This window comes from Panthera pardus, unplaced genomic scaffold (genome assembly GCF_024362965.1).
Source record: "Panthera pardus isolate Hobbes unplaced genomic scaffold, ASM2436296v1 HiC_scaffold_22, whole genome shotgun sequence".
NCBI lineage: Eukaryota > Metazoa > Chordata > Mammalia > Carnivora > Felidae > Panthera > Panthera pardus.
The window spans coordinates 86,195,313-86,209,374 of record NW_026526788.1 but is presented as its reverse complement, the minus strand read 5'-3'; the positions used below and the strand labels follow the sequence as shown (position 1 = coordinate 86,209,374).

The following is a 14,062-nucleotide window of genomic DNA, read 5'->3' as shown; positions in this document are numbered from 1 at the left end:
CCTTGGCGGGGCACAAAGATCCAGGCCATGACGTGCAGCCCGCATTTCCAGGGGGACAGATCACTATGCACCCAACGGACACAGACTGCAAGTTCAAGTTCAGATGAATCCACAAAGCACAGCAAGAGTAAGGGGAGGCCAAGAGAGTGACCAGGAGGGGCCTCTCGGGGGAAGTGGCAGGGGGTGACAAGGACAAGAACTGGGAAAGTGGGGGCAGGGGAGAGAGCGGGGGCAGGGGCATGCATGGGGCGGGAAGGCTCGGACGGCCAACTTAGAGCAAGCACAGAGGCCTGAAACACCCAGCGTGTCTGGAGACAGTGCAGAGAAGGCCATGCATGGACCCTAGGCTCTCACCCAGGGGGACCGGAAGCACAAAAGGTACCCAACCAGAGTTACGGCCTCAGGGAGCACTCTGCCACTTACAGAGAGCAGAACGGGGACGTGGCCGGGCCCTGGGGGAGGCTCTGGGTGGGCCGTGAAGGGGTCACAAGGCCTGCTGCTGGCATGGAGGTATGGAGGTAGATGAGAGCAGGGACTGGCCCCTGTACTTAGAGCCCGTGCCCCCCAACAAGGGGGAGACTGGTGTCACCGGCCACAGGACCAAGAGTCTGATGCTCAGGGAGACAGGACAGGGAGGGGCGTGGGGAGGCCAGCAGGGGTGACACCAGGCTGTGCACCTTCTGGAAGACTGACCACTTCTCTGGCGCCAAGGCCACACTCAGGACCAAATATGTAAAAATCCTGGATGCCAAAAGCATCAGAGGCCCATCAAAACTAAGGATGGGAACGCCAGCAATATTTCTCTTGTTCCCTGCTTTTTTATGGTGACAAGTGTTACAGAAAAAGGAAAATTAATCCAAGGGTTCTAAAAGGCACAGATGTCATATTCAGTTATGTTTACAAAAGCAGCTTATCAAAGGCTCCTTTGAAAAATAAAATAACTGTATAACAGAAACTCCAGGATTAAACACTTTTTAAAAAGGCAGGGACCCAGAGGCCCCCGGGGCCTCCAGGCGCCTCGTCCCTGAGTGCTGGCCCAGCGCACTGGCCTGGGCTCCGGCGGGACCCACTCCCTCTGCACTCGGGCCAGCTGGCTGAGCACCTCACTGCCCAGGTCAGCCCAAGATGTGTTGGGGGGCTCCCGTTTAATTCTTATAAGAACCGTCACTGAGGGTCGCCTGGGTGGCTCGGTCGGTTATGCATCGACTTCAGCTCAGGTCATGGCCTCGCGGTCTGTGGGTTCGAGCCCCACGTCGGACTCTGTGCTGACAGCTCGGAGCCTGGAGCCTGCTTGGGATTCTGTGTCTCCCTCTCTCTCTGCCCCTCCCCTGCGTGCACTCTCACACTAAGATAAATAGACGCTAAAAAAAAAAAGTGTTTTTTCAAATAAGAAAGAAAGGAACCGTCACTGGAATCTCTTCCTTCTGAGGAGACCTCTGCACACAGCCGGGAAGAATGGCACCTCCACGTGCACACCGTGGCTCTCGATCCCCTTTCTGTGAATAAAGGCTCAGCAGTCTGGACACCAGGTGCTCTGGCAACAGGCCGCCTGCCCCTCTGGGTTCTGGGTTCCGGGTCCCCAGTTCCGGAAACAGCCCAATGTGGCTGTGTGCAGCGAGGAGGCTCAGAGCGGGGAAACACCTGTTGGTCTGTGGTTTTCCAGGGGTCAGAGTTCACAGGAGGGGCAGCTGCCCGGCCCCGAACTCCCTCTCAGACCACTGGTCCCTGGCTGCCACAGCAGTGGTGACCGGTGGCCCCATCACCAGCAGAGTAAGAAGGGCAAAGTTTGCACTGGAGTCCAGTTTGGGGCCTGTCGGGTAGCGTCTCGCCTCCCAGGGGCCTCTCTGCGCGCCGGGAGCCAGGACGGCAGCTCGCTGGCCTCCCAGGACGTGCGCCTCCCCGATCTCACGCTCTATACTCCTCCCGCCCCCCACCCGGGGCCCACCTCTGAGAAACGGGAGGCCAAAATGGACACAGACCCAGGGAGCCAGGGAGCCGCAGGAGGACGCCATAGGCAGCAGGGGCCCTGGGGCCTGTCCAGCCCCCGAGAGGCCAGCGCTTGGCCAGGAAGGGCCCGCGCTTCACCTGCTCGGCCGGCTTCCCGCCCGGAGCGGACACTGGCAACAGCTGGGCCAGGGCTGGGCCTGGGCCGGAGGTCCCTGGGCAGGGCAGAAGGTTAGAGGGGGAGGGCGGAGAGCCCACCAGCCCCACCTCACTGCCAGAGACCCTCGCTGACGGCCTCCCACCTGCCCACCCCACGGGCTGCTCCTTCCAGAGCTTCCCTGGTGTCCCCGGGGTCTGCCTTCCATCCCTGCCGAGAACCAAGCATGACACACGGCGGACAATTCGTGCGGGATGGGCGAGGGAGGGACCCCACCTCCAAACACCCCGGAACGACGCACCTCGCTGGACGGGACAGCAAGGGACGAAAAGGGCTGTCCGAGGCTCTGTCCTCCCGTGCCTGCGGCCCCACGATCTGCCACCACCCGCCGCTGCCCCCTGGGCCTCTGGTAGATGGCTCGGCACCAGCAGACCCAATGCGCGACCGCCCTCAACACCCAGAAGGGACGGCGGGAGCCCGGGGCCGGCACCTTGCCCAGGGCAGGCAGGACACAGCCCGTGCCCACGTCCATCGGCTGCTGTGCCCTGCCCCTGCCCCTCAGCACCTCGGATCTCAGCCTGCCGGACCCCAAGGCCAGGAGGAAGGGGGGCCCAGGGCCATCCCCAGCATCTCCTACTGTGTCCTGTTCACACGGCACGGCCGCGGGCTCAACAGAGCTGCAGGAGGGCAGGGGACAGGGGCAGGGGACCGTCCCCCAGGTGCCCCTCCCCCAAAGCCCCACCTGCGCCACCCTCCTCCAAGCTGCCCTCGGAGCTGTGGACCCCTCACACCCTGGCAGGGCCAGTCGCCCACGGCCCTCGCCGAGCTGGACGCCTGGCCACTCAGCTCCTCTCGCCCACAAGGTCTCCCCCAGGCATCCCGTGCCTCGGAGTGGCCTCTCCAATGTACTACCTGGGGGTCCCACGTGTACACGTGCCACATGCTCAACTCCGCTGCTGCCTGTCATCTGGAAACACCTGAGCTTCCCCTGGCCCCCCGGCCACGCCAGCCACCTGTCTGCTCCCGCGGCACGCACCCTGGGAGCACAGCCGTCTGTCCGCCGCTTCCAACCCGCCCCCGAGCATCCAGAACAGAATTCGCGCTGACCACGGGCTCCGCCAATACCTGTTCGACGCTCGGTGCCGGCACCTGGCCCCTCATCCGGCAGTGCCTCCCCCTGAAGCCTCGGACCCGGGTCCTCCCCACACCCCGGCCCAGACCCCACCGTGGCCTCCCACGTGGCTTTGCCGCCTTTATGCTGCCACCAGAGGACCCTCCTGAAAAGTACCCTAATGTCCCCAGAAGCTCCCAACGCCCCCTCCTCTCCAACCACGCAGAGGGAGAGGAATCGGAACAGGGGCCTCCGCGGAGGCACGTGACGCCCCGCACAGCCAGCCCCAGGACAGCCCCAGCCCGCACCCGACCCGGACACAGCACGGTCTCCACAAAGAGCAGGTACTCACGGCACAAACGGGCCATCTGAGAGGCACGCGGTCACGGCACCTCTTACCTGATAGAACTCCCGCAGCCAGTTCTTCTGCAGGTTTTCTGGCTATAAATTAGGAAGAGAAAAAGAAGACACAGTCAGATCGTCGACACAGCCCCAAAGAGCCACGAGCAGACGCTGGTGTGGTGACCACCACCTCGCGGGCCTCACTGTGGGGCCCGTGCTGGGGGGGGGGGGGGGGGGGGGGCGTCCACATGGGGGACCTCCCACCCCCCCAGGAGGGGGCCTGGCTCTCAGTCCCCAGGGACCAAACTCGCCAGGCGACAGGCAGGCCCCACAGTGCCGGGCGTCCACGGCCGACCCTCAGCCCTGCTCTGTCCCCATGGGGGTCACGGGGAGGGACGGTCCACAGCCGGACCAGTGTTTGCCCAGGACGGCACAGCACCCCAGCAGCCCCCACCCTCAGTCAGCGAGCCCCCCGGACTCCGTCGTCTCCCTGGGGGCAGCAGGGAGGACGCCGTCCCAAAAAAAGAACCCGGGGCGGGTCTGGGCGGCACGAGCACCAGGTGCACGGAAAGGCACGTCGTGGGCCGTCGGGGACAGCCAGGCCCACCCGGCAGGCCCCCTGCGCACCCCCCGCGGCGGATGCAGAGGAGCCGGAGCCCCCAGGTGCTGAGGGAAACAGTCCAGCGGGTCCCTAAAGCGCGAATCAGAGTCTACACGTGATCCAGCAAAACGCAAACAGCCATCACAGAGAAACGGGCACCGACACCGGGGCACCGGTCAGAGTCGCCAAAAGGTGGACAGGCCCAAATGCCCACGCGCGGATGAACGAATGAGCAAAACACCGCCCATCCACACAAATGATTGCGACTCGGCCTTAAACAGGAAGGAAGCTCGGCCACCCGCTACAGCACAGCGACCCTCAAAAACACGCGCCACGTGAGAGAACCCGGACACAAAAGGGAAGTAACACGTGACTCCACCTTCAGCACGGTCCGCGCAGACAGGAAGCGGACCGTGGCCAGGGGTGGGGGTGGCCGCTGCTGGGCGCGGGTTTCCCCATCACGGGGTGATGGACATGCTGTAACGTGGACCGCGGTGGTGGCCGCACGACTCGGTGAGTCCACGCACTCTCCCGCCGCCCGAACCGGCGACACCGCGAGCCCCGGGCTACGTGGCCAGAGCAAGGGGGGCCTCCCGGGACGGGGGCCCGGACACGCGGCCGGGCCCCAGCAGTCCTGCGGGCCCCCGGTCCCGGCATGGACGAAAGAGCCGCGGGCAGGCCGTCCACTGACGGGACGACGCGGCCACCTTCCAGCGCAAGTGCCCCCGGGCGCGGAGGAGGAGACCACGCGGCTGCACGACCCGAGGACCGGATCGTGGCCAGGACGCAGCTCCCGACGCCGCTCCTGAGGACAGAACACCAGCGTGCAGAGCGCGGCATGCGAGCCAAGGGCCACCCTTCGGTTTCTTCACTTCTGATGCGCTCACGGTCACCACACGTCACTTCGTATTCGAGGGGTTTTTGAGTTTGCTTATTTACTTTGAGAGAGAGAGCAGGAGGGGCAGAGGAAGAGTCCCACGCAGGCTCTGTGTCGTCAGCACGAGCCTGACGCAGGGCTCGATCTCACGGTTCGCGAGTTTGTGACCCGAGCCGAGACCAAGAGTCGGACGCTTAACCGACTGAGCCACCCAGGCGCCCCTACTTTCGTAACTTTTAACTTCGTGTTCAACACTTGACGCAGAGACCGTGACGGCTCTCGGACGCGGTGCGGCACGCTAACCACCGGCCGCTACAAGCCACCGTGAGAGGCGAACGGGGAAAACTCTGCGGAGGGTTCGACGGCGGCCCCCCGGGCGCCTCCTGCCGCAGCAGCTGCTACCGACGGGCCGGGCCGAGAGCGACGCTTCAAACACGCCTCGACGCGCACGCACACCCACAGCCACACACGCCCACCCGCGCGCGGTGGCCCCAGGGCTGGACGGTGTGGCCCACGGGATGCTCCCACTGACACAGGGACCGGCACCGTCGGTGGAACCCTCCACGATTACAGACTTGCAACAGCCAAATTCACACTCGAAATGTGGTTCCTGTGGCTAAATCGCTGCATTTTTAACAGCACTTCATTTTAAACCGCACGCGTAGCTGGTGACGTTCGCGGGCAGCACAGCTCCACGGAAGCTTCGAGGTCCCTGCTCTGAAGCAAACGCAACGCTGACACATACACATGATGAGGCGGCGCACGCAGAAAGGGAGGAACGTCTCACCCACCCCACCTGTGATGACCTGTGACGATCAGCACAGATACCCACGCTCAAGGAGTGTGACAGCACATTAAAGGCTCACCCCTCAAGGCCAACCGCGTGGACTATCCCGCGAATGCACAGAAGGCTCCACCGGGAAAGCGGCCGAGGCAACTGGCCGCAGCAGCAGCTCAGAGAAATCGGCCGATTCTCGTCACGGGTAACGGGACAGCCGGGACCCCGGTCCAGCCGCAGCCACACGGCCTTGCAAGTCCCGCTCCGGGCATCACGCCGGCGTCTCCTGGACCCGCCAGGGAGCTGGAGCGGGCAGCAAACCGCCACCCCGGAGCCCAGACGGACAGGAGAACACTCGAGTCGCGGCGCAGACCTGCTCTCCCGGAGAAGATGCTGGAACCAAAGCCTAGTACCGGGGCGCCAACGGTCAGCTGCGACCTGCGGGAAGCCGAGCGCGGACGAGGGTATGGAGAAGCCCTCGGGACCACGTCGAGGAGGCCCCACGCTGTGGTGGGTTCTCCCTCCAGGTAGCCCGGCACGTGCTCATGGTCTAGGTTGGAGAAGGATCCCTGGAGAAAGACCCCTCCTGGCGCCGGCCGGGGGACGGGGGGAGCAGCCTCGGTGAAATACACCCAGCGCCCTCTCCACGCCGAAAGCCTGCCACGCCGGGGAAGGGGGGTCACCCGGGCTAGGCCACCCCTGGAAAGGGCGCCTCCCCCCAACCTGCCTGCCTCCGGCCCCGAAGGAACGGGGGAAGGGTCACAGCGCAGGGACACAGGCGCAGCCACAGTCCGAGACGGGCTGCGGACCGCGGGGCGCTCCCCGCCCCCACGCCGTGCCAGCACAAGGCAGGGCTCCGGTGCAAGAGGGCGCGACACAGACCGCCTGTGAGCTGCCCTCAGGGAGCCCCCGGGACACAGGCGAGGACACCGGGGGACCACGAAGCCTCCGACGCCATGGCCGCGGCATGCCGTAAACACGGCCCAGGGCCACGTTAACAGAAGGCCTCACGCGACCTCAGCCCCTGGGACCCGACGCTTCAAGTCCAGCTCCCGGCAAAAAACTACCAGGCTGCCTAACAGGCGAGGGGAAAACAGTGCAAAGACGCAGAAAATGCGTCTGAGTCCCTCTCGGCTGGGAGTCCGATTCCGGAACGCCAGAAAGCAAGCACAGGGCACACGGAGGGTGCTGACGGACAGCCTGGAGGGCACACGGGGACGGACGGCCACGCGAGCAGCGCGGCAGAAGCTCTAAGAACGCAAAGCAGACGCTAAAATCAAACCCACTGTAACAACATGAAGAATGCCTCCGGCGGGCTCATCAACACACCGCACACGCAGAGGGAGCGAGCCGCGAGCTAGAAGACCCGTCAGCGGAAACTTCCAAAACATAACGCCGAGAAGAACACTGACAAAAGGACAGAACGTCCAGGAATCATGAGATGATCTCACATGACGGGGTTTCAGGAAGAGCCAGAAAAGAGAGTGGAAAACACCTGTGGGGTCCTAAGGACTGAATTTCTCAATGAAGGACAAACACCAGACACAGTCGCTCCCTCGCGGGGAGAGCACTCGGTGCCACACCCCCCAGAACGGCTACTCGCAGGCATACAGGATCCAACGTGCACCAAGCCAGGGACAGAGAGCATCTGGGAAGACGGAGGAAACGGGAACCCGGGCTGGATCATGGCGACCTTCCCGACAGCGACGCGAGCAAGCTGGCAGTCGTGTGGGAAGCTCCCCGCGGTGAGAGGGAGCACCAGCCACCCAGGACTCTGCGTCCAGCAAAACCATCTCTCAAAAGCCAAGTTGAAATAAAGGTGTTCTCACCTGGGAAAACTCATCACCAGGGGACAGGCCCTAAGAGTAACGTTTTAAAAAGTTCTCCAGGGAGACGGAAAATTATACAGATTAGAAGAGTGGATTCGTTGGGGCACCTGGGTGGCTCAGTCGGTTGAGCGTCCGACTTCAGCTCAGGTCACGATCTCGCGGTCCGTGAGCTCGAGCCCTGCGTCGGGCTCTGTGCTGATGGCTCGGGGCCTGGAGCCTGCTTCGGATTCTGTGTCTCCCTCTCTCTCTGCCCCTCCCCTGCTCTGTCGGGCTCTGTCTCTCTCTCCAAAATAAATAAACATTAAAAAAATTTAAAAAAGAAAAAAGTGGATTCACGTGAAAAAAGACAAAGAAGAAATAAATGAAACTTCTTCAATAAAAGTCTGCAACCATTAATGTCAAGTTAACAGACCAGGAAGTGCCTGCACGCGCCCCACCCCTGTGCTCCCCGAGAACCCCTCCCCGGGGAGTCTGGGCGCCCGTGGAAATGATAAGATGTCACTCCCCTGGTCAGGGGACACCAGTGGCAAAGGTGGAAGGATGCTGCAGGTATAATTAAACCCCAAGATTAGTTGATCTTAAGTTCATCAGAAGGGGCGTTATCCTGGGTGGGTCTGCCCTTATCAGATGTCAGCTGGGCAATTTTCCAAGAGGCTCTAAAGGTCGGGGAGGGGAGGCGGAGCACTGGCTCTCTGCGGCCCGCCCTCACCTCTGCCGCAGCAAGGTGCTGACGTGGGCCAAACCCAGGGCGGCGCACTTCCCTCCAGATGAGGGCGGGGGGGGGGGGGCCCCCGCTCGGCTGCGCCCAGACGCCCACCCCCCAGAACCGAGAGGCGGGGCCGCTGTGGAAGCCTGCACTTGTGCTGCTGTCACACGGGCGGAAAACTGACACACGTCCTCCGTGTTACGAACACGGGCGGGTTGCGTACAACGGAACAGTTGGTGTCACGCTAAACGCTTCGCCCACTCAGATTTTACTGGGAAATAAGGTCTCTGGGGAGGACTCCGATCCCACTGCGGGAGGAGCCTTGACCACGAGAGCAGCCACGTGGCCTGACGTCCCGCCCTCCCTCCGGTGCCTGCCTTTCTCAACTACGCGTTTCACGTTTGGGTGCAGACAGCCATCAACACTGCCTTAATTTACTGGTTTTCTGGTGGGTTTTTGTTTACTTTTTCATTCAACAACAAACATGGTTTACATTCATCTTCTCACGTGACTTCAGCTTATGACATAATTCTGTATTTTGGCTTTTTGAGTTACATGTTTTCTTTATTCTTTCTTGTTCTGTAGCAACAGAGTTGAGTGTGACAGAAGCATGTGTTAGAAATGACACACAGCACACGCACTCACACCCTGGAGCCGGTCCCTGTCTTGTGGGGAAACACTCGCCCCACCCCCACCCCCCCCCCCGAGGTCAGGAACGGGGCAAAGACACCGTCATTTCCGTAACACCTAGACCAATGCCAAAGAGATTAAGGAATAAGACGAAAGAGAGAGAACAACCAGGAGGGTACAGGTGAGAGGACAGCATGTGCAAAGGACCAGGGTCGGCGATGAAACTAAGACAAACATAAAAGCATTGAGGAAAAAGTAGCAGGATGTAAAAGTGAGATACAAAATCAACAGCTGTCCTAAACACAAACGCTGGTCACAAGATGAGCTGGGGCGGAAACCCCATCACAACTGCAACACCGAACAAAGACGACACTTAGGGACCGACGTTTAGCTGTGAAAACTCTGTGCACAAAAAGCAGCAGGACGCTCCTGGCGGAGGCGACGCCAGACTGGAGGCCACGGGACGACGCCCTCACCTCCCCCCACCCCGGGGAGGCTGGCCCAGCGCCATCCCGCACCCCTGGGCGAGGCCCCGCGGCCCCACTGGGCAAGCGGACTCCAAAGCTCACGGAAAACACACTATGACTCAAAGTCTGCCCGCCGCTGCTGAACAGAGCCACACGCTCGCCCACAACGAACGTCGAAAGGCAGACGTGCGAGGGCTCGGCTGCCCGACGCCGAAGAACCGGACGGCAAAGCAAAACGACCACAGGTCTGATGGAGAAATGACCAAAAGACGCCAAGGGGGCCGACACGAGTGAGAGGCTCACCTCTGCGGACGAGAGCCGGGCAGCGGCTGGGCGGGGGCGCTCGTCCCTGCGTCCTGGCCCACGGCTGCGGCCCAACCCGCGGCACACCCACGCAGAGCCCCCCGACAGCACCGCTCCCCACAGGCAGGAGTGTCGGCCACCGCGGCGGCCGGAGAGAGAAGGGCAGGAGGCCCAGGGAGCCAGACGGGCCATGCCCCCCGCCCCCGCCGGAGCACATGCCGCAGAAAAGCGGCAATGAGGGCGGCCGAGGCCCTTGGAGGCGACGGGGCCCGTGACTGCAGGCCCCACGCAGACCCCCTTGTACCGGGGCCATGTGAGCCCAGCCAGAGCCTCGTGCGCTCGATGAGAACCTGCCCCCCACCACTCCCCTGCAGCTCGCCCGGTGCCCCAGGGGGCGGCCTGGCCTCTAGCCTAACGCACCTCTGTCCCCCTCTCCCTCCCACCTGCGGGAGCCGCCCCCACCTGACCCCGCAGTGGCTGCCTAAGCGGAAGACGGGACAGGGACCCCTCCCTCCCTCTCTCTGTCTCTCTGTCTCTGTCTCTCTCTGTGTCTGCCTTCACTGCCTGGCCCTTGTAGGCAGCGAACACAGCAAACGCTCACGAACACACTAACTACAGGTGTGAAGTTAAGACCTGCAGAAGCATCTGGGGGCGCCTGGGTGGCTCAGTCGGTTGAGCGTCCGACTTCGGCTTAGGTCATGATCTTGTGGTTCACCAGTTCAAGCCCCACGTCCGGCTCTGTGCTGACAGCTCAGAGCCTGGAGCCTGCTTCAGATTCTGTGTGTTTCTCTCTCTGCCCCTCCCCCTGCTTGCGCTCAGTCCCTCTCTCTCTCTCTCTCTCAAAAATAAATAAAAATATTTAAAAAAATTAAAAAAAAAAAAAGACCTGTAGAAGCATCTGGAAAGAGGACTTTCTCAGGAAGGAAGCCAAGGTCTGGGCCGCAAGGGGAAAGAAAGTGCCGGAAGCAGGAGCTGCTGTCACAGGAGGGAGCCCCCACCCACGGTGAGGCCTGAGGAGGACGGGAACAGTCCCTTGCCGTGCTCACCTCTGGTGGGAAGGGGGGCCATGGGGACAGGCCTTCCAGGGGGAACCCACCCCATTGTGACTCCCACCCCCACATGCCGAACCCCGTCCGGGTGGTGGCGTCCACGCAGCCGCTGGCTCGTGTGGCCCGAGCACAGCTCTGTCAGGAGGAGGGGCTGCAGGCTGGGCTCAGGGCTGCAAGCCGCCACGGCCCGAGTCCTGCGGGCCGCATCCTGACAGGCTAGCACGAAGCCAGCCCGCGGTGGCGACAGGCCCCGTGTTCGCACACAGCATATGCCAGCCCAGAAACTCCGCTTTCTCAAATACGTCCTTAAAACTTTCAAATACAAGTCATTTAAAACAATCGAGAGCCAGGGGCTCCCTAAGCCTGTGTGCAGAGCGGGCCAAGGCCTCCGGTCCGCACCACCGATGTCCCGGGAAATCCCACCCCCCGCCAGACGCCTATCCCTGCGGAGGAAAACCGTTTCCTTTCACGAGAAAGGAAGCCTTGCCTGCACATTCAGAAATACTGAGGCTAAAAATAGTTTTGTGAAAGGAAGCGAAGGTGGGCCTTCCACCAGGAGAACACGCACGGAGCGGTGCAGGGCGGTCAGGGCCTCACTGCGGAGGAGCAGGGACAGGGCCGCCCGCATCGCTCCTCCCCTCGGCCACCACTCCTTTCGCGGCAGCCGCCACGGCAAGAGCATCCAAAGTGGGAATGAAAACGGCAAGAGAGCCTCCCACGGACGACGGCTCAGAAATGCGCCCTCTTCAATTACGCATGAGGCAGGATTGTGCTCAGCATCTGGCAAAGACATGCTCAGAACCCGTCGCCACTGGGAACAAAGCCTGGGCGAACCTGACCATGAACGAACATTTTCTCCTCAAGGGTGCCTGGGGACAAAACACACTTACGATGACAACGTATGGTCACTGAGGACTGACTTCTGAAAAACTAAGGTTTAATCTGGAATAACGGCCTATAAAAACGGAAATGACCCACCCCATGGACACCTTCCACCCAGGCCAGCCATCGGGGCTGAGACCATTTCTCAGCAGAGACCTGCCCAGCCGGGCCCGCCTGCCAGATGCACAACCAGAGAGGGCGAGCGCTGGACCGCGGGCACCCTAGCGACAGGTGGGAACGTGCCCCGTCCCGGAGCCGCACAGCCGCCCTGCCTACCCGCCCACGGACAGGCCTCCCCTGGGCCCCCGGTACTGCTCTTTCCATCAGGACTCTGCTCAGAATCCCCCACGGACAGGTGGGTGGCTGCTGCGGAGGGTGGGGCCCTCACCCCCACGGTCGGGACCCTGGGGCGTCACGGGCAGACATCTGAGACACCGAGGCCCCGCCGTCCGGTCCCGTCCAACCTCCGCAACGGCCAGCAGCCCACATGCCACCGCGTTCACACGGCTTCTCCGGGTTTGCAAAAGACCGTGAGCACGGCCCGTGTAATGTCACACCTGAGAGGCTGAACCCAAACCCCCTCAGACCGCAGAGCGGGCATGGGGGGCTGGGCAGGGGTGAGGGGGTCATGCAGGGCACCCCCAGGTGCACAGGTGACGAAATCTGAACTCCAGCTCTAAGCGCGCGCCTGGGTTTGGGAACACAGATGCGCGGCAGCAGCAAAGTCCAGAACGCAGGCGGTGGGCTGCGGGAGAGGAGACCGCGCGCGGGGAGGGCCCAGAGAAGGGCGTCATGGCCTCCGTCGGGCACAGGCCGTTCTCGGGCCGATGCTCAAGGAGGCCGCTTCTCAAAGGCGAGTGCCGAGAGACCCGGAAGGGGAGGCTCAGAGCACCGCGGGCAGCCTCCGGTGCCGGCCGGGTCCCACGCCCCGCGCCCCGTCGCCGCCCCCGCAAGACTGTGCGGTCGGTCGGGCAGCTTCCAAACTCCCACGTGCCAGGGTGCAGACTCGGGACCCACCGTGCCCTACGTCCCCCACGAGGAGGCGCACCCACAGCCCGACGGGAGAGCCCAGCGTCGCCATGTCCTCTGTGGAGGGCACCTGCCTGCCTCTGCCGGGGAGGCCCAGAGGCAGTAAGTGAGGGCAGAAATGCAGCTTCTTCCCATGGAGGGTCACCCTCTGGGGCCCCGAAGGGGAACACAGACCGGCCAGAGCACACCAAGGCCAGCCTCTGGGAGCACTTTCCTCTGCCCGTTTCCCAAGTGACACGCTCAATTCCGATTCCCCAAGTATCCACACACAATAGTGGGACGTGGGTTTCAGAGACACGTGGCTCATCCCCGGCTGTGATCCCACAGAAGGACGGGGTCGCCCAGGGCTGTGAGGGGGTGAGCCTAAGCCGCCGTGACCCACGGAGCTGCCTTCCCCAACCCGCAGCGCGGGGCCTCTGGCTCATGCGACTGCAGAGAGGGGTCCCCGGGGACCTCAGCTACGGTGGAGGAAGGCAGCACCCGGGGGGGAAGAAATCACAGAAATGTAGAGTCTGGAGGGAAAAGCAGTGTGGTGTCTGAAGAACGAGAACACAGCCCGAGGTCCATGAAAACATGACAGGGGGGGCGGCTGTCGGTTAAGCGCCGACTTCGGCTCAGGTCATGATCTCGCGGTCCATGAGTTCGAGCCCCGCGTCAGGCTCTGGGCTGATGGCTCAGAGCCTGGAGCCTGCTTCTGATTCTGTGTCCCCCTCTCTCTCTGCCCCTTCCCCGCTCGTGTGCTCCCTCCGTCTCTGTCTCTCTCTCCCTCTCTCACAAATAAACACTAAAAATAATAAAAAAGAAGACGTGACAGGGAGAACTGGCCCCGCGCAGCTCAGGGCCACGTGCCCAGGCCAGCGCCCACCCCGACCACACGGAGGGGTCACAGGCTGAGTTTCAAGCACAACTGCAGGTGACAATAAAGCAAATCAAATGAAAAGCTGGCTCGTAAACAGATTAATACAATCGATGAGCCGCTAGGCGGGTGAATCAGGAAGAAAAGGACACAGGCGACCAGCATCAGAAATCGAAGGCGACCAATGCAGACGTTCAAAGAACAATGAGCACACGGGAACGTTTGAACGTTATGTCAACGGGCTGAACGACTCGGGTGAAGGGAACAAATGCCTCACAAAGTAGAAGGACCCACAGTGAAACAGAAACTTCTCCATTAAAGAAACGGGGTTTGCACCAAAGACCTTCCTACGGAACAGTGACGGGTTCTCCAGTGAGTCCCATCAACCGCCCCACCAACCTCACACGGCTCCTTCCCGTTTGTTCTACAAAGCCAGCGCGGCGCGGATGGCAAACCCTGGCAAAGGTGTTCGCAGGCACGGCGCAGAAAGAACCACAGCCC

At 62.2% G+C, this 14,062-nt stretch overlaps 1 protein-coding gene across 5 annotated transcripts in view; it reads right to left on the bottom strand.

Moving 5' to 3' along the window:
• Window positions 1-14,062, bottom strand: part of INPP5A (inositol polyphosphate-5-phosphatase A) — a 172,934-nt gene that overhangs the window by 127,692 nt on the left and 31,180 nt on the right. For all 5 annotated transcript variants that reach the window (XM_019432222.2, XM_019432220.2, XM_053910094.1 and 2 more), the window contains exon 2: window positions 3,612-3,653. In XM_019432222.2, coding sequence (XP_019287767.1) covers window positions 3,612-3,653 — 42 coding nt within the window. The remainder of the gene's footprint in view (window positions 1-3,611; window positions 3,654-14,062) is intronic.